The sequence below is a fragment of the Typopeltis vanoorti genome, chromosome 22 (assembly GCF_054136105.1).
Source record: "Typopeltis vanoorti isolate ZY-2024b chromosome 22, IOZ_Tvanoo_1.0, whole genome shotgun sequence".
NCBI classification, from domain to species: Eukaryota; Metazoa; Arthropoda; class Arachnida; order Uropygi; family Thelyphonidae; genus Typopeltis; species Typopeltis vanoorti.
Window position 1 is genome coordinate 78679300 of NC_143570.1, and position 27621 is coordinate 78706920.

Genomic DNA, 27621 nt, shown 5'->3' on the forward strand with positions numbered 1-27621 from the left:
TCACCCAAAGATGAGGCACCTTTCTTCAAATGTCCTGGAGTATATGAAATTCCATGCACGTGTGGCCTTTCTTACATTGGTCAGACTTCTAGAAGTTTTGAAATAAGACAGTTGGAACGTGTGGGGGATGTCAATCATAATAGAATCATTATGATTCTATTATGATTGACATCCCCCATGTAATGGTTTAGCTCATTTCTCAACATCAAATCATGTTATAGATTGGAAAACAGTTCTATGCCTTACATCGAGAATGACTACAGACACAGAACTTTCAAAGAAGCAGCTGTGGTACTAAGCACAGGCAATAATTTAAATAGAAATCAAGGTATTATTCTTAAAGACATGGAAAAATCTCATCATCTCTCTTGGTTCAACAGAACTACAATATGCAAAAAACTAACATGTGGTCATGTACCGGATTCTGACTGAAGCATTCGAACGCATGCATGCCATCAAACACGAATGATCAAATGTAACAGCCTATCAGTTACTGAAGTGTATGTTTTACATGTAACTTAATGCATTTGTTTTCACACCAGTTCAGCCTTGAAAACGCTAGACAGTGGCTAGTGAAACTTATTGGCTTTTTGTATATTTTATCATTTATCTTCTGGTCTTTTAACAATAAAAGTTCTTTATCAATGTTCACTTTTCAAGTTATGTCACTTTTATGATTTGCAATTCCTTTTACAGTATGTTCTATTTCTAAGATTTATCAATAGTCTATAGAACATTGACATTTTCCTGACATTTACTGTATGCCCACACTTTGTAGAACGGACCTTGGCTTTGTGCCAAGAATAGTCAATTCATGCTGAATGGGAAAAGAAATAAAGGATGTTATGAATTAGCCACCAATACACAAAGTCATGTATTTTATACATAGATTTTCCAACTGTTGTACAAGCAAAATAGTTACCACTTTAAGAACTAGAATTTTCATAAAAGTAAAGTTAATTTTCTGACGTACAATAATAAACACTCATCCAATGAAACGCGTTATTACCCTAACATCGGAATGGATTCTCCCTCTATTGACATGCGGAGAAGTATTGAAGGGTCTTGCATCTGTGGACGTACAGTATCTATCTTCTATATTCTTAATCCTTTCCTTTAGTGTTACATGGTGATCAGCATTCATTTTAGACAAATTATGGACTCTATAACCGTGTTAGAAATAATAATTTTAATTTCCTGATGTTTCATTTAATTTCTCGATGTAAAATCTGAACTTTCAAATTGTTTGAATCCAGATATTTGGGATATGCTTGAGAGGATTATGGACAACTCGGTCAATCATATTCTTGAAACGAAGAAAGCAAAACTCATATCCAAATCTCTTCACCTTAAAGATAGACAAAATTTGGAAAGCCAATGGATATACAGTGGTATCTCGCTAATCCGAACCTCTGTAGTCCGAACCCTCCAGTAACCTGAACTGTGGTTTGAAAGAAAAAAGTTTTATTTATTACGTATTATTATTTTGTGTACTATTATTTTTAATTAATAATTATTATTTTAACTATTATTATTTATTTTATTATTATTATGGTATAGTATTTTTTTCATACTGTCGATTGTACGGTTATACTGGAGGACTATTTTGATTTATTGTGTATTCACGTTTGCTTTTTTATACTGTACAGTACATACTGTATTTTCGGCATGAATCACAAATATACACAAAAAGAGGAAATTCAAAACGTGCATAATTTGATTAAAAATATAAATCCAGATGTTGCGGAATGGATTACAGATAGAATCGAAAGTGAATTTGAAATCAAATCAGATGATGAAATTATAAATATTACGCTACAGAATGAATTAGAAGACGATGAAGAACTCGAAGAAAAAAAAGTAAAACATGAAGAGGCAGCTGACAGTTTTAATATGTGTATAGAATGAACTAAGCAGAATGATAAGCCATTGCACAAAATTTTGTTGCTAATGCAGCGCTGAGAAGAAGCATTCAAAAAAAGTTTAGCTTCAAAGAAGTAAAAGAAAATCAGGGTCTTTTTTACAAAGAAATAAAAAAAAACTTTTTTTGTGCTATTTTGTGAAACTTTTTTGTGTTGTGTACAAGAAAGTGATATTTTTTACATAAATTAAGTTACGTACTGAACTATGCAATTTTATTAAATCAGAATCCTCAACAATACAGGTACATATAAATTAAATTTTTTACTAAAATAAACTTGTGTACCGTATTATTATTATTTTTTGTTTTACTTTACAGTACAGTAGCTTTTTTCTATCAGTTAATTTATTTACAGAATTAAATTGATATACCATTAGAATCCGATTATTTTTGTCTTAAACGCTAGTTATTGTTGTCGCTCTCTTGGGAAGAAATTCGCTAATCCGAACGAGCACGGTTTTTATTAGTTCGGATTAGCGAGATACCACTGTATTTGAATTTCTCTGAAGTGAACGAAAACAACCAACCACAAGCCAGTGATAACAACAACCAACCTGAAGCAAGGGATAAGAGGAGGCACCAACTGCCTTCAATGAAGTCATATGATCAACTTATCTACCGATGCCCTGAACAATGATGAACTCTCGCTACTCAGCAAAGGTTTAAATATTGCAGTGGCACCCAGGACGATTAACAAACTTGATTTTATTTATCATATTAAAATAAGCGTCAGATTTCTCCCAACCACCATAGCAGAAAAAAAAAAATATTCGGAAACCTCAAACATTTTAAATTTAAATTATAATGAAACAATAACTAGCAACCTAACGAAATCTGATCAGCAGTGGTGAAATAGTTAAAATTAAATCCGGACATTGTAATTACCAGAGCTGATAGAGGAAGTGCCACAGTTATTTTAAATAGAAAAACGTATTTGGAAAAAACAAATAATAGTCTCAGACAACAGTATCTATCAACTTGTTAACTATAACTCAACCAATTGAATAAAAAAGATAATGGAAAAGCTACTTAAATGAGTCACTACTTGGCAAGAAGATAGTTAAAAAATTACTTCCACACTACACTCGTTCCCTGAGAATTTACGGTTTACCAAAGATTCACAAACAGAACATACTGCTCTGGCCAATGGTTGAAGATATAAACAACCCTAATTATCACCTAGCCAAGAAACTAACATAATCACTCAAGGAGTTGGTAGGTCATTCCCCCTTCTATATTAAATAGCGATTGGGGGGGGAGGGATAGTGGTGAGCCCATGGCTGTACCTTCTTTTTGTAGGTAGAATTTGTTTTGCCACACGAAGTAACCGAACTTTAGTACGTGGGCAAAGAGGGCCGTAATGTCGGGTGGAAATTTGTTCTGTAGTAGGAGAATTGTGTCATTGATGGGGACATTAGTGAAAAGGGCAGAAACGTTGAACTGACTAATAGGTCGTCTTTGTCGAGTGTTATGTTTTTAATTTTGTTTATAAAGTGTTGTGTGTTTTTTATGTAGGAGGGGGAATAACCTACCAACTCCTTGAGTGTTGCTGCTAATTTCTTGGCTAGGTGGTAATTGGGACTTTCCTTCCACGATTGGTCGAAGGGGCACATTTTGTTTGTGTATTTTCGGAACCCCATATAATCTGGGGTTCTGGGGGTGTGGGCGTAGTGGGATTTGAGTTTTTTAACCGTGTCTGGTGGCGAAGAAGTGACGTACTTGAGTAGTTTTTCTGTTTTATCCTTTATCCTTTTTGTTGGGTTATAATTTACCAATTTATATGTGTTATCAGCTACCAGTTGATTCATTTGAAGTACGTATGCTGACAAAAACAGAATTAGCAGCAATTAAATCATTAAAAGCCAAACAAAACATAATAATAACGAAAGTTATTATGTTTTGTTATCCTTGACAGGTCAACACTAACAATATAGTAGATAAAATACGACTAGAAACCAGTAATGTCCTGAATATTAAGAAAACCATACAGAACAACCTGACAAAAACAGAATTAGCAGCAATTAAATCATTAAAAGTCAAACAAAACATAATAATGAAAGCAGATAAAGGCAATGCCACTGTTATCCTTGACAGGTCAACATACGTACTTCAAATGAATCAACTGGTAGCCGATAACAATACATATAAATTGGTAAATTATAACCCAACAAAAAGGATAAAACAGAAAAACTACTCATGTCCGTCGCTTCTTGGCCACCAGACACGGTTAAAAAACTCAAACCTCACTATGCCCCCCCGCCCAGATTATATGGGGTTTCGATGTTTCTGCCCTTTTCACTAATGTCCCCATCAATGACACAATTCTCCTACTACAGAACAAATTTCTGCCCGACATTACGGCCCTCTTTGCCCACGTACTAAAGTCCGGTTACTTCGTGTGGCAAAACAAATTCTACCTACAAAAAGAAGGTACAGCCATGGGCTCACCACTATCCCCCCACAATTGCTAACTTCTACATGGAAACCTTTGAGCAAAGGGCTCTTGATTCCGCCACACCAAGACCGACAGTCTGGCTTAGATACGTTGACGACGTGTTCGCGATATGGCCGCACGGGCGACAAACGCTAAACACATTCCTCAGCCACCTGAACAAACAACACGAACGCATACAATTTACCATCAAATTCCAAAATTAGCTCCCGTTCCTAAACACACTGGTCACACGTCTTCCTTCAGGCAGTCTATCCTTCACGGTCTACTGAAAACCGACACACACTGGCCAATACATACATGCTAATTCATACCACCACCCATCACAAAAGTATGGCGTCATTAACACCCTTAAAAACAGAGCCACAACTATTTGCTCTAACCAGCAAGCCCTGAAACAAGAACTAAAAATCATTAGTGACACATTCATAAATAATGGCTATAACAAAAATACTGTTAATAAAATACTCTATAAAACTACAACAAAAACGAATCTAGATTACAGTAAAACTATAGCCATCCCATACATTAAAGGGTTATCAGAAAAAATGAACAGAATCCTACAACATTATAACCTCAATGCCACCTTTAAAACCACCCACTAAACTTAAAACCATATTCGACTCCTCTAAGGATCCTCTCCTCCCATTAGCACATCCTGGAGTCTATTGCATCTGCTGCAGCTGTAACTTACCGTACATTGGTGAAACAGGACGGACAATTCCTATACGCAAGAAAGAACACATTAGACACACTAAACATAACCATGATGGTGAGGCAGGCCTCTCAGACCACGAACTCAACACCCTACACCAAATCAACTGGAAAAGCACCTGCTCCTTACACTGCACAAAAACCTGGTATGAAAGGAAATTTAAGGAATCCTGCGAAATCCTGATAAACCACCCAAATATCAACAACAAAGATGACATGAAAATTCCAAGGATCTGGATGGCACACATTCAGCCTACCTAATATGAAAGATCCAGCATAAGTCAGGACTCTAGCCAATCCTTAGCTAGTATTAGAAACCATTCATACCAACTGGCTGGAATGATGTTAATATATGTATATAGTAGACAACACTAATAATAGGACTCTAGCGTTGATGTATAATTTTTTTTTTTATTTTTTATTTTCTTATTATTTTTTTTTTTCCCCTCACCAGAGGTCAGGCCAACAATCGTTGTAGCAGTTGGTCAGTGTCTTTAACAAACCACTTTGATTGTAGTATAGCTTGTTTCCTGTGTATAGTTGTATGCTCCAGAAGATAACCTTGACATAAAGGTCGAAACGTCGAATGTAGATTTTAGTGATATTAAACTAAAGTTTTTATTCAAACACGGTAGTTGTCTCCATAATTTTCAAAAATGCATTTGGATCACCGTACAAGCCTAAAAGAAAGGACTTATCTGCTTTTGTTTACCCGTGACCATCATCACTCATTAAGGTTTATCTTCCATAGTCATTCTTTGGGATTTCCTTTGGTTTTTGATTTTGTCTTCCTTGCCATGCAGGTCACTTTTCTCTTTATATATCCTCTATAGCATTTTCTGTTGCAGCTCATGCTTAATGATATTACTTATCCATGTAACTCCTATCTCATTAACCCTCCTTACCTTAGGTATAAAATTTAATATTGCTTCCTCTAGATGACCCTTAAACATATCCCATGTACTATTAATATCCTTATCCTGCAGTGTTTTAAGCCATGACACAGATTTGAGCTTCCTAAGCTTGTCATAATCACCTGCCTTGTAGTTCCACAAATATTCCTTCTGGATAGAATATTCCGAGTCAAAATGCATGGTTATTTTCACCAATTGGAGGCAATGTTTTCACCTTGGTTATGGATGGCTCTTCTGATCCCATGACCAATACTCTCCCAACCCTACTTCCCTCCATCAAGTGCTACCTTAAGTACCATATTTTCTGGTGTATAAGACGCACTTTTTTACCTTAAAAATGGGATGCATCTTATATAATGAAGATAAAGATTGTTTCCTCTTTTCAAAGTCATACCCACTCCCTTTTATGTTCCAAGATCTTTGTAGGCGGTTAATGGTGCAATCAAATTGATGCACAACCTTCAAGTGACTTCTAGCGCGTCATTGGCTAAGAACTGAGAGTCCCTATTCAAGTTTCATAATATCTTATCCGAGTAATCAGTTACCGATGTTTATCAGTATTGAGTTGACGTGTTGAGATATTTTGTGTTCAGTTTAATATTTCCCCATAGATTTTAGTGATGGAAAAAAACAGGCGACATTCATATACTTCAAGTTACAAATTGCAGGTTGTAAAATATGCGGAAGAACATGGGAATAGGGAAGCTGAAAGACATTTTGGACCTCCCCCTACAGAAAAAGTTTTTTTTAGTTTTTTTCCAGAAAATTGTATTAAATTTCTTGGGTGCGTCTTATACACCGGAAAATACGGTAATTATCTCTCAGTAAGTGTATAAATTCCATTTCCTTCTTGCCATGTGATCTTTCTTCCATCCAGTATATATCTCCACAGTTAAGTTGCCCATAATAATCACCTCACCTGTACTCATGGTACTAATTTTGCAATACATCTTCCAAATCATCTGTGGAACTCCCTGGCCTATAGTGCATATTTTGCCTTACTGGCCTTAATCTCACACCAGATTGCTTCAAATGAACAGCCACTCTCCTGCCCATCACATTCAATCCCGGTAACTACATCATATGCTGTTAGCCAAGTCTCACTAATGCCTATAACTTTTGGCAAGGCTGCACTAACCAATACCAAAAACTCCTCCCTCTTGTTCCTGATACTTCTGGCATTATTATATAGAAAGTGCAGCATCCCTTTAGTCCCCCACCCAACTTTACTTTCTGAAGTGACTACCCTATTCAATATTTTTGCTTGAGAGACTAGATTCCTTACTTGGTCATTCTCACACTTACTCGCTTCATGGGTGCCTTCACACAAACTCACTTCCTTCTGCCTTAATTGCTTAAGTTTCCCTGAATTTGCACTTCAGCATGCTTGGTGAACAAGGCTCTCTCCAAATATTAGCATCAAAAACATTTAGATGCAGTGCATCAAGTTACAAATCCTTCTTTCCATCAAACAGAGAGACCACAGATCCACAAATTCTATATCATCCTTTTTGCACAATCCATATAAGACTTATTGGCTATCAATGCCTTCCTCCTCAGTTCACCTCTATCATAGTGTGGTAGGAGATTTATAATCTTCACCTTCTCACTCTTCAGTTTTGTCTCTTCTAACAACTCCTTTACATCCTCCCTCACAGCATATTTTTCACCTTTCAAATCATTTGTACCAATCAAGACAGTCAATTCCTTCAACTTACCTTTTTGCATCTGGATGGCATGGCTAATATCGTGGATTTGTACATCCTGAAAACATGATTTTGTCACACTTTTGTTAAGTACTCCCTTGATCATGGAGTCTCTGCAGATAATTTTCGCCTTAACTTGTTTTTCTTGTTTGCTCGGGCAGTCTTTATTATTCATTTGGACCACCCGCTTCTTTCTCTTTTCAGCACAGCTAATATCTTGCCGCTTCAGTAATTTTTCAATTTTGCACTTTGTTCTATGAAGGATAACATTCAGGTGCACAATTTGTTTATTAATGTCCTTTTCATTTTCCTCTATTTCCACAGCCACAAGTTTGACATTAATAACATCATTTTCCATCCTACCATCAGTACTACTGTCCACTCTACTAATATTTCTGCAAACATGTCACCTAACAGACACTAGCTTTTGAAACACTTAATACACTCTTTCTCCCTAGTTTCAATTTCCTTCCACGTATCCTTTAATTTTCTCGCTGAATACAGTTCGCAGACACTGAACTGAATAAAACCCCATAAATTCAAATCGCCCGACAACATAGTCTTTGCCGTCATTGTTCGTCCACACATTGGTGCAATGCCAACAATATTGTATTTAAACAAAAAAAATCATAAAATACGGTGCTTGCTTACAAACTAACTGAGAATCCCTCACCCGTTTAAAACAAAAACTACAATAAATGAATCTAATATTCTCAAATAAAATAGATACAGGAACATGGTTTGATGTAAAATCAGGTGTAAAACAAGAATTCACACTATAATTTTCCATATAGTTGCAGGAAGTCTAGCTGGCACAGTGCCAATAAGAGTCAATTCATACACCAATAAGAGTCGATTCATGTTGAAGAAGAGAAAGGAATAAGGCGATGAACGAATTCATCACCAACACACAAAATCACGTGCTTTAAACGTAAAATTTTCCAACTGTTATACAAGCCAAATAGTTTCCACTTAAAAAATTAAAGAAAAGTGACCTTATATCAATATTAAAACTAGGGATATTTATCTCATGTCTCTACTTAATGTAGATACTCCTCAATAAATTCAGTACAAGTTTTCAAGATTCTTTAACTACTTCAATACCTACTGTAACAAATTTTGCAATAAGCTCAGTAATAAAAAAGACTATGGCAAATAGGCAGAAGCACCGAAAACATCAGCTGCATCTTGAGAAAAGAACTACAAAACAAACAAAACCTTTCAACTATTCAGACAATTTTTAGTAAAGATAGCAAATTAAATATGGAAAAAGACAACAGAATAAGCAAAACTGGTCTGAGAGAAAGTCGACTGAGTAAATTTATTGCTGAAATTAATCAAAAGATTAAATTAGCTCTATATTATGATAGTGTTCATGTAAATTTTGATGGATTTGAGAGGCTAGGTTAAACAGTTGACCAAACAATATTTTCAATACAACACTCAGAGAAAAATTAGGGAAGTGAACAGATGATATCAGTGGCAGAATTATATTAAAAATGCAGATATTAATAAGGAACTTGATAATGTTAGCAATTCAGGAATGTGTGAGTAAAGCTAATCTCAGGTGGTATAGTCAAACAGATCTGGAAGATTAAATCCAGATGTAGGCAGAATGATGCAATTAGAAGAGCCTTAGAACACCGAAATGCAAGATGGTTGGCTGTTTCAGATTTATGGTTGAAGTAACTCAGGCTATAAGGCCAGTGCAGTCTGTTTGTGTGTGTTCTTCTGACCATTTCACCTGTTTGAAGTTTTTTTTTCTCCACTTGGTTATACTATAATAAATTTATAATATATTTAGTTTAATCCTTTATCCAAGTGTGAGCAAACAAAGTTTGTACCTGAAGGTATCTTCAGGACCTTTTGGCAACTCGTATAGGTAGAGATGACCTTGCTATTGCTTCTGCCTGGTATCTCCATGTCTGGGCCTGGCTCCCACTGAAGAGACCTCAAAAAAGGTCGAAACTAGTCTGGGTAGTGGCCCTCTCCTTAATGCATAACATTATACATATCCGCAAGGAGATGTGTTTTGCATTATGGGAGATACTGAGAAAGGAGTGATGTTAGCTTGCTCCACCTTTGCAATGAGTTGCCCAGTGTTGTACTACCTTATCCCAGTCCTGAAGATACTTTCAGGTGCAAACTTTGTTTGCTCACACTTGGATAAAGGATTAAACTAAATTTATTATAGTCTAACCAAGCGAAAAATAAACTTTCAATATAATGTATTTAGTTTAATCCTTTATCCAAGTATAAGTAAACAAAGTTTGCACCTGAAGTATCTTCAGGACTGAGGTTTGCCTCAGTTCTGAAGATACTTCAGGTGCAAACTTTGTTTGCTTACACTTGGATAAAGGATTGAACTAAATTTATTATAATTTCACCTGTTCTGTGAGATGAAAAACTGCCACTTTTGTATGAAACCAGATCTGACAATATTTTAGCCCTTGACAGAAACTAACTTAAAATTGGCAATAGGAAGTTAGTAGTAACAATCTTCTCATGTGATCTTATCAAAATATCCTGTGCACCCTTGAGGATATATTATCAGGAATTATGTGATATTTGTATGTGTGAGTCTATACTTCTCTTCCGAAAGCTGCTAAATTTGTTTCTTTTTAGAACTTTCTTACGTATTTTTATTTTCAATATGACATTTTCATCTACAAGGGTGGTCTAAAAAAGTCCTTGGCCTCGACCATCGATGGCAACGCTATCGGCAAGATTTTTTTTTGAAGTTGGTACATCTGTCATAAGCATCCATGTGAAATTGCAGGTCATTTTATCAAGTAGTTTGTTTTATACAGCTGTCTGAAGCAAAAGTGTTGGCAGTATCCCTTGAAATGGATAAAATTGAGTATCGTGCAGTTATAAAATTCTTTATAAAAGAAGGTTTAATGCCAAAAGAAATTCATTCAAAGTTCATAAAAGTTTATGAGCACTCTTCTCCTTCATTTTTGACAATTAAGAAATGGGCTGGCAAGTTTTAAATGTGGCCGTACCAGCTTTTAAGATGATCCATGTGAAGGATGTCCAAAAAAGTGTAACACCAGAAACCACTGATCAAATGCACGATACAGTATCGGATGACCAGCGAGTCAAAATGAATGAAATTGCTGGGACTACAGACATTTCAAAAGAACATGTAAGATATATTTTGCATGAAGAATTGCAAATGAAAAAGCTTTGCGCAAGATGGGTGCTGCACTTGCTCACAGCAGATCAAAAACGCACTCGCATGAATATCTCTGAACAGTGCTCTAGATTATTATTATTATCTAGATTATTACATTATTATTAGCCTTGCTCTTTCCTTCAATTTTTCCCATATATTTCTGTATATTTTGTATTCATTTCCTACTCTGCTATTTAGACGTCAAAGTTTTATTTTTTTTATTTATATCAACTGCCTTCCCTAATAATTTGAAAAATTCTTTCACCACTTCTTTAGTGGATAGAACCTCATGTGGAATCATAGGCACAAATAAGTCTCATTGTCTAATTTCTCATTTTGATGTTTTCTTGCATACTCTACTTGAAACTGCCAATCCATTCAAGATTATGTTTAATGTTGAACACTATACTTCTCCTTCCCTTCCCTGAATATAGCATCTTGTATTGGCTTACAAGAAGCTCACCTCTTTTTGTCTTGTTTCAGCAATGCTGATTATACTAACATGCACCTCTCTAATTTTTTTTTGCCAATTCAATTCATTTTCATTGATATTGCTTATGATGATAGTTCCTATTTTGAATTTTGCTGATGTCGAATGGTTTATTCCAGCAGCTGATTTTATAATGTTCATCTTAGTTCCTTGACAAAAACACAGTAAGATCCTTGTTTAATCATGCAACATCGAAACCATCACTGTCCTTTGGTTTAAGCCAATAATAGAAGGATTAGACATTAGGTACAATCCCTGGTTGGTTTTCTTCATTTCTTTCGAGGCTATATATGGAAGTATACTCCCAGTTATCTAGTTTTGACCCTTAAGTGACCTTGTCCTGATAGTATCCTCTCCAAATTGTACTAAAAGAGGTGTTTCTGAAATAAGAAATGTCTTATCATTTCTACACAATATTTTACTGCGAGATGTTGTTGTTGGTTACATTCTGTGAGATGCCAACATCTCACAGAATGTAACCAACAACAAAAGATACCTGACATCAACTTTTTCACCTACTGCTTTCATCCAAGTCTAAAGTAATGAAGGTCACAGACATCCAACTTCATCACCTGGAGAACTGTAGGCTTAATCAAAGGTCACCACTATAGATTTTGCTGCTCCAAATCTACAGCACATCCTGTTTATATAACATGCATTTGGACAAGGTTTGGAAAAACCTGTGCTGCTGCACTTGACATTTCTGAGGCATCTAGCAGGGTCTGGCATAGAAGGTTGCTTGACAAACTGCTATCTTATCATTTCCCTTCTGCTCTTTGCAACTGCATCACAAGTTTGGTGGTAAGGCTTATATACATACTGACTATTCATGACTGTATTTTTTAAGGAAATTACAACGAAGACTAATATTAACTAAAGTAAATTTAATTAATATTTCCAATATTTCGGCAAAGTCAAATTGCCATCATCAGGGACTAAAATATAATAAGATACATACGTGCGGGCACTACACTAAATAATAAAGATGAAACATGCCAACTAAGAGTATGCCTGAAGTCCTAAATAGTGTACTCTAGTGGGATAAATTGAATGTCCTTGGCTGTTGGGCTGAAGTACAAAAGGATGAGAGCTTCCTAAATTTGGGGCAATTTCATGCAACCAAATTTGTTGAGGTTAGGGTAGTTTCTTAAGGCAGAAGTTTTAACAAATTTAGGATGCTCTCCTAACATCCTAACAGATTTAGGATGTCCAATTTAGACCACTAGGGTGCACTATTTATGAGTTTAGGCCTACTCTCAGTTGACACATTTCATTATTTAGTGTGTGGTGCCTGCATGTATGTATCTTATATTTTGTTCCTTGATGATGGCAATTTGACTTTGCCAAAGTACTGGAAATATTCAGTTCTCTCTTCAGATTTCTCTATTATACCAGCATTCCTAAAGGCTTTTAATTTAAAACAATAACTTTCATGACATTTTCAAATCCAAAAGTTTTCGTGCACAAATTCTCCTGGTGGATTAAACAGTGGTAATGGACAAAATCTTTTCCTTCTAGTTCTGGTTCTTTCCATAGCAGTGCAGCAAACCCTTCATTCTTTCCCATCATAACAGGAGCACCATCAGTTACCACACAAACTCGAGGTTGGTTAAGCTGAGGCCAAAACGCTGGAGAGTTTTCTTGGCGGTTTCAAGAATATCAGTGCCTTTCGTCATTCCCTTCATAGGTACAAGTGCTAGCAGTTCTTCTGTCACACTGAATTGTTGTTCAATGCCATGGACAAAGATAGTCAGTTGTGCTGTATCCTTCACATTTGAACTCTCATCTAAAGCAAATGAATATGACAAATTTGGACGACCGTTTTTTTTAAAGTTCCTTCAATGTCATTGGCAAGTTCTTCAACACATTGTGCTACAGTTACCCCAGAGAAACTCAATTTTTAAAACACTTCCTTATTATTTGGGCACAGAATATTCCCATCAGCGATGAGACTCTCTTTCACAAACTCGCCGTCCAAGAAGGCTTTTGATTTTTTAGCAATTTTTTCAGCTATTATATAACTTACTTTGATGCATGCTTTGCTCTCTTTCCTCTGCCTTTTAAACGTACCCTGCTGGCATTTTAAATCAATTTGGAGACTGTTCAATTTGTCCACACGAAGCTGCTCTTGAAGGTGATCGAAATTAGATGCATGCTTTGTCTCATAGTGTCATTTCATATTGTATTCTTTTGATACTGACACTGACTCACGACAAATTAAACACACTGGCTTATCGTCGATCAGCACAAAAAAGTACAAATTGGTCCACTTTTCATTAAAAAAAACCTGACGAGAATCACTTGATTTATGCTTTTTACTCGTAGATGCCATAGTGATAGAAGGTGAACCCAAAATATGATCTAAATGGCCGTGTAATGGGTGTTATCCACTGTCTCACACTAATGAAAAAAAGTGACAATACAAAACCACAATAGGCTATGATTGACACGACAAACATGCATGCACTTATACACGAATATTACACTGTTCACGAAGACTGACTGTGGGTGAGATCCTATTGTATTTACATGAAAATAACAAAGTATCAAGAATCGTTGCGATGTATCTAGAAGGCACTAGACAGTGCACTCAAATGAACTACTGTTCAGCCATCTACCTGCGACGTTAGTACTTGGTACTTCAGTACCGTTTGGTACTGGTAGATGGCTGAAGAAGCATGTCTATTTAATATTTATTTTTATAGGATTTTATGTAAAGTATCAAATGCACAGTGTTCCTTGTGAATATGGAAAGCATCTTACAATTCTAAATACCGCAGTATAGCTTAGTGTCCCACAGGCTTCATTGAAATTATTTTATTTAATCGTATTTTAATATTAAATAGTTATTTTTTCAAAATGGCCGGCGGACAATAGCAAAGAGCTCCACGGGCCACAGGTGGCCAATGGGGCATGCGTTGAAGACCCCTTGATCTATACCAATGCCATCTACTGCCAACCACCACCACTAGTATTTTTAAAGACAATCACAAGCATCCATACCCATGGCAGGATTCGAACCCACAGCCTTTTGGCTGGAAAGCAAATATGCTAATCACTTGGCCAACCAAGCTACTGCATCCTATTTTTCACTTGTCCATCTGCTAACTATACAAATCCCAAATCTGCCCTATCTTGGAATACTGCTCTGAAATTTGACATGGAGCATTAAAAACTTCTCTAAAAATCTTGAAACAGTCTCTCTCATGGACTCTTTCAGCTGTTGTCTTCTAAGCAACCATTTCCTGCATTGTTATGGCAGTTGTTTTTCCATGGACACTGTTCAGGAGAAATGGCACCCATCATTCTTCCCATTTCTACTAAACATATAGCAACAAGCAACAGCTGTCCAACAACCACCAGTACAACTGCTAATCTACTGAACTTGCATCTCTCATTTATCTTTCATTCCATCTAATTCTGTTCTCTGGGACTAACTTCCACATGAAATATTTTTCAAAGATTAACCTCCAGCTCTTCAAAAATTCCTTCTTTCTTAATCTCTGCCGATAGATGGCATCAATTTGCTCTAAGTTTTTGGAACCTCTTTTGATATGTTCATTTTCAGATTTATTAGGATGAACACATCCTAATAAATCTGAAAAATTCCATCTCACAATGAAATAATTAAACACATTTAATAGTTCCAATATTTTCTCTATGTCAAAGAGATCATTTGAAACAATATAAAAATTGTAATAACACACAAAAATACAATAAGAACTAGCCTTGGCTGTTGGGAAAGAGGGCTAAGAATTACTATTTCCCAAATGTTGTGAAGTTTCACCCAGCCATATTTATTTAAATTTGGTTCTAGAAAAAAAAAACTGCTAATTTAAAAAAAAAATTAAGTTTATATTAGCTGTGGCGAAGCATGTACAGTATCTTTAGTGTACATTCCTATCCAATGGCTAATATGCCAAAAAGATTAAAATTGTTCCATCACCTTGCATCTCTCTCTCTCTCTCTCTCTCTCTCTCTCTCGGTGCACAGATTCTAATAATGCTATTAATGCTATCACCATTCTCTATATCTACCTCAGATAAACAGTTTCAAATCTCACATAAAGCTGGTTGTCTTTATCTACTCTCCTACAGATCAACTCCCTCCCCTCTCTATCAGGTGTGTACAAGGTTCTTCTTCTTGCAACTTGCATTATTGACAAACTGGAAGATCTGCTAACATTCACCTTGAATAACAAAAGAATTATATCCACCACCACCACAACTATAATCAGTCAAGTCTAACTGACTTGCACAAGATCAAATGGAATTTTTTTTTTAATCTGCATTCTGGAGAGTTTTTAATGCAGCAGATTTTAAAAAACCAAAACCAAATGACATAAATATGGCTGTGTGAAATTTCAAGATTTGGGAAATAATTCTTATCCCTGCCCAATAACCAAGATTAATTACCAGAATCCATAGAGGACATCCCTCTTAGGATTTTAGGCTTCTAGTCTCACCTCTTCCATTTACTGTTTGTGTTTTATTTATATTGTATCCTAGATGATGTCTGTGATAGATATGAATACTGGAACCATAAAACATGGATTTAATTATTCAGTGTGTTGTTTTCATTCCATTAAACTCATGAAGATGGAGTTTAAACTAGCATCTAAGCTTGAATACACATTCACTCTTGTGATATGTATATACACTGCATGGAAAGAAGTCAAAGGACACCCGCAATGGGCAAGGTGCATCATGATATGTAACGAGTCCGTGGCAGCCAATATAAATTGGAGGAATATGATTTTCCCAAGTCAGTGCAACTGTGTCTGGGCAAAATGACTGTGAGAAGGGAACTGATGGAGTTTGAAAGAGGCGTTGTGATAGGATGCCATGTTGCAGCCTACCTGTTTGCCAAATTGTTGACAAATTGGGCCATCCCAAGTCAACAATCAGTGATACCAAACTGAGAAGGAAGTGCACCAAGTCAACTGAGAGTGCTACCTGCAGCTAACAACCCACCACACTTATCAAATGTGGCTGTAGGGTGCTACAAGGAATAATATAGAAAAAATAGAAAAGAAAAGATAACATTCAAAACAGAGGCTCACAACATGGCTTTCCGAGTAAGACTGCAATATGTAAGCCCCACACTAACCAAACCATGAGATGTCATGTTCAGTGGTACAAAGAGCATGTACAGTGGAATGTGAAAGCTTGGAAAGCTGTGTTATAGAGCAATGAATCATGCTACACCTGTTACTGAGCAGATTGACAGGTGTGAGTATAGTGGATGTCTGGTGAACATCTCTTACCAGAGTGCATAACTTCAACTATGACACTCGAAGGTGGTGCGATGATATGGTCCTATTTTGGCTTCAGACCTCTGTTTGTGGTACCTGGAACATTGAATTCCGAGAGATATATGAGCATTCTGGAGAGTACAATGCTTCCTACTTTATGGTGTTTCTATGGAACTCACCATTGTCTCTTTCAGCAAGACAATGCAACATGTCATAAGATTGCCACCACTGTGTAGCTTGTGTACATGAATATCATACTCGACTGATCTCAACTGTACTGAACATCTGTAGGATGAACTGGAGTGTTGGGTGTCCAGTCCAGGACCACATTATACGTCCACAAGAAGAATGGTCCAAAATTCCAATTGATAGTATTATATGTTGTGGAAAGTATACCCCATAAGATTGTTGTGGTCATTGCACTGAAAGGAGGTCCTATATCTTATTAAGGTGGATGCCATGGCTGTTTGGTGTACATTACTGTCTTGTGGAATGTATAACAGTTAAGTTATTCATCAGTCATGCTAGAGAAAACTATCAAGAAGTAAACAAAGCATGCCAATGTTCACTCTTAAGCATTTATTCCTACAATTTTCTTTTAATATTTATCATATATATGAGAGGATGAAATCAATAGCACATCAGTGCCATGAGTGGGGTGCTGGTGAGAACCAATAAAGAAGAAATCTGTTGACATTTTTTCTTAACGAGTCAGAGATTTCAGTTGTTGGAAAACATTTTATGAGGCAGGCTGTTCGAGAATAATGGTTGCAAGCTTACCAGTAACCATAGAAGTACAACTAAAAGAGACCGAGCTGAAACAGTCTCTCTCACAAGAAAGGATGAAATGAGTCTGTGAAGGAGGGAAATAGTGAAGGGCTAATGAGCTAAACACTGAGAATTTTTATGGTTTCAGATATACCACTCCAAACACGTGAGCAATATTCTCACGATAGGTGAATTTAGGATTTGTAGAGATTTAGTAGCTGGTTAGGTGAAAATAGCATCTTAAGTAGACAACTCACATTAAGGCATAAACCTATTATGTATCATTATCAAAATTTTCTGCAAAATTGATCTTTCAAGAATTTTTAATATTTTTAATGAGGGCATGAGAAGAGAGCAGTCTGGTTTTAGGCCATATAGATCATGTATAGACCATATTAACACCTTAAGAATAATAATCGAACAGTCGGGTGAATTTAACTTCTTCAGATTTGCTGTTTGTGGACTATGAAAAGCCTTCAATTCCATTGCTAGAGATTGTGTGTAGAATGAATTTCAAAACAAAGGAATGCCACAGAAGATAATAAACCTCATACAGGAAGGATATAACAAATTCCAAAGACAGGTGCTGGGTGATAGATATTTGTCACAACCAGTGGCAAGTTATAAGGGGCTCGCCCGAGCCCTTTGTTAAATTTTTCTGAAATGCGAGCCCCTTGTTCTTCTTTTTTACTTTTTATTTTTTATTTTTTTGAAATATATTAAGCAACAAACTCATATGGCAACCTAACAAAGTGATTTTATTAAATAAAGTATTATAGTTACTGTTCCTCTCTTCACTTTGTGAAAATTTCACTGTGTACCGCTTAATTAGTGATAGCCTTGGGCCATCTATCTCTGATTGGTACCAGTGGAGATTGAACTGCCCACTCAGTTAGATAGGGCTAAATGGCCTCGCCTACCCCCCCCCCCGTATATGGGAATAAAAAGGCGTTAGCTGATTTTTTTTTTTTAGTTACTGTTCCTACCGTTTTACAAACGAGAATTCACTTTTGGTAATCGCATATAAATAGGACTAAAATAATGCCCCTTGATTGGTACCGTTGTTTATCACTTCAAGTATAAAAACAAAGAGAAATATAACGTACATCAATATTATTGTGTTTAGATAATATTTATTTATAGATTGTCATAAAAACTTCTATCGCAAATGAAAGAAATTTATTTTGTTTATAAAAAATGCGGACTATTTCATATGTGCGATTATAAAAGATTTTATTCTTATTATATTTTGATAGTAAAAAAAAATGTTTTTCTTATGTAAGCTAAATTAACACAGTTGATTGTGTGCAAATATTTCATGTTTAGATCATGAAATATTAGTTTAAAAATGATAGCCTTACAGGTTGTCTCTTCATACTTTTTGATTGGCATTTGCACATAAGCTGTATTAATAAAAGTTTCTGCGTGAAATATGGCTTTTTTTTTTTTTTTTACGATGCAAGCACTTTGTGAAAATTTCCATAGCTCACCACTGGTCGCAACCCTTTCAAACTGTATCGAGTGTGACAAGGTTGTCTGCTATCTCCCTTATTATTTAAACTGGTGCTAGATTAAGTTCTAGAACAGATATCAATGAAACATGCGAAAGGAATATCAATGGAATATAAATAATACTTTGGGTGATCTAGACCCTTGTTTTTCAACCTGTGATCCGCAGTCAGCCAAAAATTTCTTCGTCTCTCAGAAACAACACTCCAGCCACGTATATATCAAATTTTCTAACATCTAAATAAAATACTATCTACATTGGTTTATGTTTTTGTCTTAGCTGTCAGCCGGTCCGTGAAATATTTCTCCTATTTTCCCCGGTCCGCAAGTGTAAAAAGGTTGAACGCTGATCTAGACTATGCAGATATCCAAAACAAATTAACCACATTACAAGAAGAATCACAGAAAGTTGGTTTGAAAATAAATACTAACAAAACAAATGAGAATCAATGTGAACAACAAGGCACTACTAAGCAAGTGAAAATGAAAAAATCAAAAACTGTTTCACGTTTTACATATCATGGAAGTGTTTTATCTGCAGATGAAGGAGATGTTGATATAAGTATTCAAAAGGCAAGAAAGTGCACATGCTAAACTCAGTAGAGTTTGGAAAATAAAAAAATATTCACAGAGATACAAAATTAAAAATATTTAATGCATGTATTAAATAATTTCTAAATAACTTAGGGAATTGAAACAACGTAGATCCGAATATAAATTAAATTATATTTTAATAGATATTTCCGATATTTCGGCAATGTCACATTGCCATTTTCTAAAGGAACTTACAAAAAGGCAGGTGCACACAGGCAATAACAATACAGTAACCGAGAATGAAGATTTGAAGCTATCGTTCTCCTAGAAGTCCTGATGGTGCCCTCTGGCGGGCTATGTAGGCGTTCTTGGCCGTTGGGCTGAAGGTCTGCTGATGTATGCCTCCCAAATTTGGGGCAGTCGCATACAACCAAATTTGTTGAGGTTTGGAGAGTTTCTTAGGGCAGAGGCTGATTCCATAAATAATCTTTCGAATTTATATTTGCTCCAGTGTATTATTGTTGCTTTCTTCCACCGTATTCTGTGGCGAGTATTCAGAGCATGGTCTGCAAGACCAGAATGGCTATACTTGTAAAACCGGATGTAGTCCTTGTGTTCAGAAATTCTGATATGGCACCATCAGGACTTCTAGGAGAATGATAGCTTCATATCTTCATTCTCAGTTACTGTATTGTTATTGCCTGTGTGCACCTGCCTTTTTGTAAGTTCCTTTAGAAAATGGCAATGTGACATTGCCGAAATATCGGAAATATCTATTAAAATATAATTTAATTTATATTCGGATCTACGTTGTTTCAATTCCCTAAGTTATTTAGAAATGCATAACCAACGTATAAGCCTGTCTACGAGAATGTATTAAATAAGTTCTTTTGCATGGATGCAAAACATGGCTGGTTTCAAGGGAAATACAAAGAAAACTACTAACATTCATAAACCAATGTCTGCAGAGCACACTTTAAATTTGGTGGCCACAAATTATTACTAATGAAGACCTCTGGAAAACACAAATCAGCAAAGTCAACCTTGAAATCAGAAAACGAAAATTTAGATGGATTGGACATACACTAAGAATAGATCACGAAGAAATCTGTCATGCAACCCTGGAATGGAATCCACAAGGAAAGAGAAAGCCTGGCTGTCCTAAAAATGCATGGAGGAGATTCAACTTTAATAGAATGTGAGAAGAAGAGTTTTGCTGAACTAAGACAAATAACAAGGATAAGGAACTGATGGAAAGGATTCACAGACTCCCGATTTTCCTAATGGAATCTGGAAAAGACAAAGAAGAACAAATCACAGGTTAAATAGTTTCTGCCATACTGCATGCAGTAAAACTATATAACTATTAAGAGCATGCCATGCAAGGAAAATAGATATTTCCAAATTTCATACGAGAATGCACTGATAATTATCATTCCTATATGCACATCTTTCCATTAAATTATGTAAAAGTACAATAAACCAATCCTCATTCCTGATTTACTTTACAATCTTACTTTGTTAAATGTCCTTTCTTCTAACTTCAATTTATTCCTATATAATGAATTCCTTTATTTTCCCTCACTGGCTTGGTTGACCGTGATCAACGTACCCAGTCTCTGACCAACAGGTTACAATCTTACCATTGGCATAGATGTTGACAATTATTTTTAAATGAGAGATGAATTTTGTTCTTTGGTATGAGATACCACTATCTTACCAATCAGGGCACGGAGCAACCAAAGAAGTTCCAGGGCAAGGTTTCTACACCAATTAAAGAATAAAATTTTTAAAAAAATTATAAAGAAATCCTTAGTTCACCCATAGTAATGCTGTAATATGGGTTTACAAGGTTTTGTAGTAGTAGGAGGGAAAGCATTTTCTGATCACCTCATCTTTCCTAGATTCTAAAATAAACACAAAAGGCTGCACAATCAGTTTCCCATGTTCATAATTGTTATCAAATACCAATGCTTTCTAAAAATCTGTTAATACTGTATATAAAAAAGACTAACCTGAATTATAGAATGAACTTACCTGTTTTGCAAGGTATAACTGCATTACATCTGAGGCATCTTTAGTATAGTCAACCAAAGCATTATATACTAAAAGACAAGATTAAAAAAAAAAAAAAGAATGAACTGTATGAATAGACTTACTGTTGGTATTTAATATCAGCTTAATACTAAAAGAAAAAATAACTTATTAAAAATTACTACTGCCTGGGATGGCCGATGTTATAGCCAATATAACCAAAGACTGTGAAGCCAGTGTATTAGCTAGTGTTTTGCAGGATGGAAAAAAAAAAAAAAAAAAAAAAAAACATCTACTTGTGGAGATAAAACCCTACCACCTTCAATTATCATTGCATACAATAACATTTAAATTATATATTATAGATGAATAATAACTACTTGCAGCAAATGAAATATAATCAAATAGGAATAGGGAAATAAAAATAAAAAGACCACCTGGTAACCAAACCAATTTGTCTAATCTGGAAGAGTTTAGAATCAGCATATAATGTTCATTTATAGTAGGAATACAGAACAATCATAATCTCATAATCATAATTAGTTTTAAATATAGTAGCACATGTAACAAATATTTTTTACCTTTTTGATATTAGTACTTAAGGACATTTGCACAAAATGAGTAACCTATTAGTCATCTTGTCCATCAGTTTGTATGTAATAATTCTTCTCTAGATCTAAAATTTTAATTAATTTAGTATTTTGGATCCTTACTAAAATATTTCCAAGTACCTCAAGCATTTCAGTTTTGATGGCATCCCATTTTTAAGGCAAAATTAAGCAACATAACACTAAATAAAAACTATTTTTACAAGCGTGTTCAATGAACACTTAACAGGTTCTCAACTATAATTTTGGGTTATCTCGTATTCTGGTTTAAATCAAAACATTTTTAGTAACTAAATGAAAAATGATGTTGGAAAAAAGTACTCTAAATTCAACTGTTGGCGATAGTGAATAATATAATTATAGCATAATACTATTACATTGGAGTAAATTTGCAACATACTAGTGCAATAAACCTTGATGGGGTGTCAATAATCCAATATCCTCAACAGTGTATGATAAAAAAAACATGTACTCCATCATGCAAAATATAGAAACAATAATATAAAGCAACACATTCTAGTGACATTATCCCCAATTTTCTCACACTATACATTAAGATTCAATGACATCACAGCCAAATACCTGATTATTTGAAACCTAATTAACGTTCTGCTGGAATGGTTAATCATATCTGCATAGTGTATTATGGTTGTCGATTGTGCTCTTCCAAGTCTGCCTGTTTTGCATGATGATAAACTCAACCATTGCTGGTCAACCATGGCCAAGAACAGAGAAAGGTGGAAAGAACTGGAGGAGGCCTTCGTCCAGCAGTGGACAGAAAATAGCTGAAAAGAAGAAAACCCAAAACTCCAGGAAGAAAAACCCTATCTCTTCTATATGAGACTGGCTAATTCACCTTCAATGAAATAGCTTAAAAGTTTTGTATGTCCATGGGATTTGAATATTGTGAAAATGAACCATCAACCTTCATGATGGTAAAGTTATTCTGATCCTATTAATTTTATTATTATTATCATCATTATTCAGGCCTCCATGGAGTCAAAAGACTCATCATGGGAGGTCCTTCCTAGGAAACACAAAGTCTATCATACCACTCCTTGAACTCATTGACCGTTCTTGCTCTCATCATTCTATCAGGCAATGCATTCCACTGTTCAACCACCCTCCATGCAAAGAAACCACTCCACACCCTCTTGCTCACAGCTTCCTTTTGCAACTTCCAGGGATGGCCCCCTTGTCATTGCTCCTTCCTGCTGTTCCACCAAGCGAAAGAACTCCCCAATATCAACTCTGTAACTACCTCTCAACAGTTTAAAAGTCTCAATCATATCACATCTCCATCTATCTACCAAACTCTGCAGTCCATATTCCCTACTGACTAATCCCATATCAGACATTATACAGTCTTTCAAAAGACTTGTGAATAATTTCAGTCTTCCTCCAGCACACCTAAGTAGAGTAGCATGCAATTAAGAATATTTTACATTGCAGAAATTTGAAGCAAGCTGTTTCAGTTTGTCAAAATATGACATGCACTATCTGCAGGGATAGCAAATCAACATGATCTTTGAGTATAAAATTAATATTTTTGTGAGATGTAAATATGATTTTAATTTTACTGACTAATCTACATTATACAGATTCTTTCAAAAAAACTATATAATATAATAATTATATTTGGATATATAAGTTTTTTTTTTAGAATACATTTTGATAAGCAAGCTCAAGTGATTATATAGTAATAAATGCCTAAAAGAATTCTTAAATGTTCTGGTGGTATTTCTTAATTTAGAAATAAAGATGTCTTCCAGATATGAAGTTCTATTAATACAGCCCTTACTAAGACAAAAATAAGATTAAAAAGAATTCTGGCTACTATATCCAACTTTTATGCAATGATGGGAACTGCCATGCAGATATTAATCCATTATTATTATCAACTGACCACCATGGAGTCAAAGGGCTCATCTCGGGAGGTCCCACTCTTACATGCACAGCCCATCATACCTTGACTTAAATGACTTAATGTCTCTGTGCTCACCACACTCTAAGACAATGGGTTCCAATCACCCATCTCTCTCCATACAAAAAAATCTATTCCTCAACCCCCCACCTCCTTGCTCACACTTGCCTTATACAGCTTCCAGGGATGAAGTACTGTTCTTCCCCAGTCTAAAGATATTCTATGAAAAATCTCATTCAAGTTAATCTGGTAATCATCCCTTACCAACTTATACATCTTGATGAGATCTGCCCTCTTCCTTCTATTCTATTCACTAAGCTCTTTAATTTGCATTCTCTCAATCTGTCCTCATATTCCACATTCCAGAGACCACCTTAGTCATACGCTTCTGAAACCTCTCCAACAACTCATCATACTTTTGAAAACCAACTGACCAAATCTGTGCACAGTGATCAATATGCACCCTCATCAAAAGCCTTGTACATGGCATCATAACATCCATCCTTATTTCTACATGCCAGTGTTCTCCACATCATTTCCATAATACGCTATGTTGGCCTCATAATTTTAGCAAAATGTCCACGAAATTTCAAGTCCCTATCCAACGTCACCTCCAGATCTTTCTTCTCCTCCACCTCCTCTAAAATGCCCCAATCAATCCTATACTCTGCATCCCATCATTGCTTCCCAAATTTTAAAACTTTACATTTTGTTACATTAAATTGACACTTCCACACATACCTGCCCATTCAGACTATTTAGGTCCTATTGCAAAACTATAACGCCTGCTCTACTTCTCGTAACTCTCCTCAACTTTACATCTTCTACAAACAACTGTCATCACCAGTTAAGCCTTTTCCAATATCCTTTATATACAAATTAAACAATGTCCCCAAAACAGGCTGTTGGGGTACACCACTAGTGACTTGCCTCTTCTGGGCTATCACTTGCCCATACACAATTGCGGATGCCTATCTGACAACCAATCTCCAATCTAATGCACATCAAATTCTATCTGTTCCAACTGCTATTTAACTACTAGTTTGTAATGTGGTAAATCTATCCAAAACCTTTGCAAAATCTAAATATACTACTGTATGTGCACAACCTTTTACTGCTATTAGCAAAACCCATGCTGTCCATTAAAGAGATACTGCTGTCAACTCTTTCCTCTCCAATTCTGTCAAGTATCCATACCACCTGAGATTAGCTCTGCTAACATTCCTTAATGCCTACAATGTCAATATCTTTCATAATATCCTCAATTTTTAATATGATGCTGTCATTGATATCATCTGATCACTCCCTTAATCTTTCTCAGAAGCTGTAGACTCCAGTTTTTGACAAGTGTTTTATTTCAGAAACCAATTCTCAGATAAATAAGTTAATATTGATTTGAGTATGGTCATGTATACTAGTTTAGTGTTGCAATTAATTTTTCTCGTTCCATATCAATTAATTTGGTTAACTTCCACCATGTCAGATTTGTTAATTATATTGCTTAATTGCCATATTTAATTTGCTATCACTAAAAAACTACAGCTAAACTCAAAAGACATATTTCGGTTATTACACCACATTTTTTTATTATTCAGTTCTATAAAACACTGAAATAATAGTTCCCGACAAGTTTCGTACAGCTAAACTGTTTTATAGTTCTGAATGCAGGACGCAGTTTATATTTTCAATGTTCCTGCCTAATTTCATTGTTTTTATTATGGATTTCCATATAAATTTATCAGAGCAGATATTAAACTTAATTAGGGAATCATGCTGACTTGTGCTGGATTTATTTAGGAGTATAACATCATCTGTATAAAGCAAACAGCTGACATTTCTAATTTTGATATCAAGTTGAATGCCACTTTGCTCCATAATGTGATTATAACAGATATTGCACACCCTTGTTTCCCACCTGATTTTGCATCTAACTTGTCTTCTTGCACTTCCTCCAAACGTAACAGCTGACTGACAACTGAAATACACTCTGTATTACTCAATAATGTTCCACTCACACCATAAGCCTTCAAAACTTATCTTTGTTATACTTCATTGATTTCTCACTGTCTTCTTAAAAGTGAAACTATAAGCCCAACAATCTCTATCTGGCATGAATCGAGCTTGCTATTCTCCGAGTTCCCTTCCACAAATTTTTTTGGCCTTTTCTCAAGTATGCATGCATATATTTTACCAGGAAGACTGATTCTTACATTGTTTTATTTCCAATATATAGATGGGTAACATTAAAGCCCTGTCCCAATCATATAGAATTTGACCTTCTGAATTATGCGCTGTAAAACTTTTATGCTTCCATATCTGAACATTTCTTGGCAAATATGAAGGCATCATCTACTTCAGCTGCCATTCAATATTTTAAGTTTTTGATGTTTTTTGTTACCTTCAAGTAGTGATATGCATTTCTCATGGATGTTTACTACTGCTATGCTGCCATTGCTTGTTTCATTTAGCAATCTTTCAAAATAATTACTCAAGACATCTAGAATATTTCTCTTCAGTTTTTATGTCACTTTTATCATCTCTGATTCCTTTTACACTATTCTTTCCTTTATTTCTATGCTTTTTCAATAGTCTGCAAGATATCTGTCATTTTCCTGATGTTTATTTCTGTTCCTGGCATAGTACTCCCATGACTTTTATTTAACTAGTTTCACACAATGTTTTGCTTTCTTACATATTGCCAGTCTGGCTGGCCAAATAGTTAGCATATCTTCCAAAAGGCTGCGGGTTCGAATCCCACCATGGGCATGGACATTTGTGATTGTCTATGGAAAAACTAGTGGTGGTGGTCGGTGATAAATGCTGTTGGTGTAATTGCGGTCAGTTTGTGGATTGAGTGATGGAGACAGTTGTAGAGCAAGTGCCCTCTCTCTCTCGATGAGTCTTTGGACTCCCAGGAGGTGTCAAATAATAATAATAATATTTCTATGTATCCTTTAAGAACACCTGTCAGCATGTACAGTTATAATATCCTACTCTAATGTTTATCTCCAACAAATAAAAAACTTTTTGTGTTAGCTGCCTTTTCTAATGCCTCAAATTAGAAATTCCATAATATTACCATCTGTATGACAATAGGCACAAATAAATGAATACAGGAAGACGAGTAGTGTGATAGGAGAGAATGAAGAAAAAAATGTCAATGAGAAAATAACAGTTGATAGTATAGAAGGTATGAGTGACCGTGAAAGTTTAGATGGTTTTGTTTGGGAGAGTGAATTTCGATTTAGAGTGACTGACCTGCAGAGGGAGATAGAGAAGTTGAAAGAGAAGGTGGAATGTCTTGGGAGAAGTATGATAAGTATGAAAGATGAGATTAGAAGAATGGAAGAGATAAATGCAAAGCAAATCGGAGTAGGGGAGAGAGAGAGTTTTGGGAATGATAGAAGAGGAGAGAAATTTGTGAATGATAAAAGAGGAGAGAATGGAATTGGATATGGAAATGGAGAGAATGGAAACAGGAGAGAGAGGTATGGAAGTGCTAGAAGAGGAGAGAATGGAAACAGTAGGAGAGACGGAATGAGAGAGAGGTATGGGAATGCTAGAAGAGGAGAGAATGGAAACAGTATGAGAGACAGAATGAGAGAGAGGTATGGG

General features: G+C 35.5%; 1 protein-coding gene across 1 annotated transcript in view; it reads right to left on the reverse strand.

The window, feature by feature from the left end:
* LOC150094506 (protein MIS12 homolog) overlaps positions 1-27621 on the reverse strand; it is a 175945-nt gene that overhangs the window by 77813 nt on the left and 70511 nt on the right. Inside the window, exon 3 of the mRNA XM_090412225.1 lies at positions 21478-21545. Within this exon, the coding sequence (XP_090268351.1) occupies positions 21478-21545 (68 nt within the window). The remainder of the gene's footprint in view (positions 1-21477; positions 21546-27621) is intronic.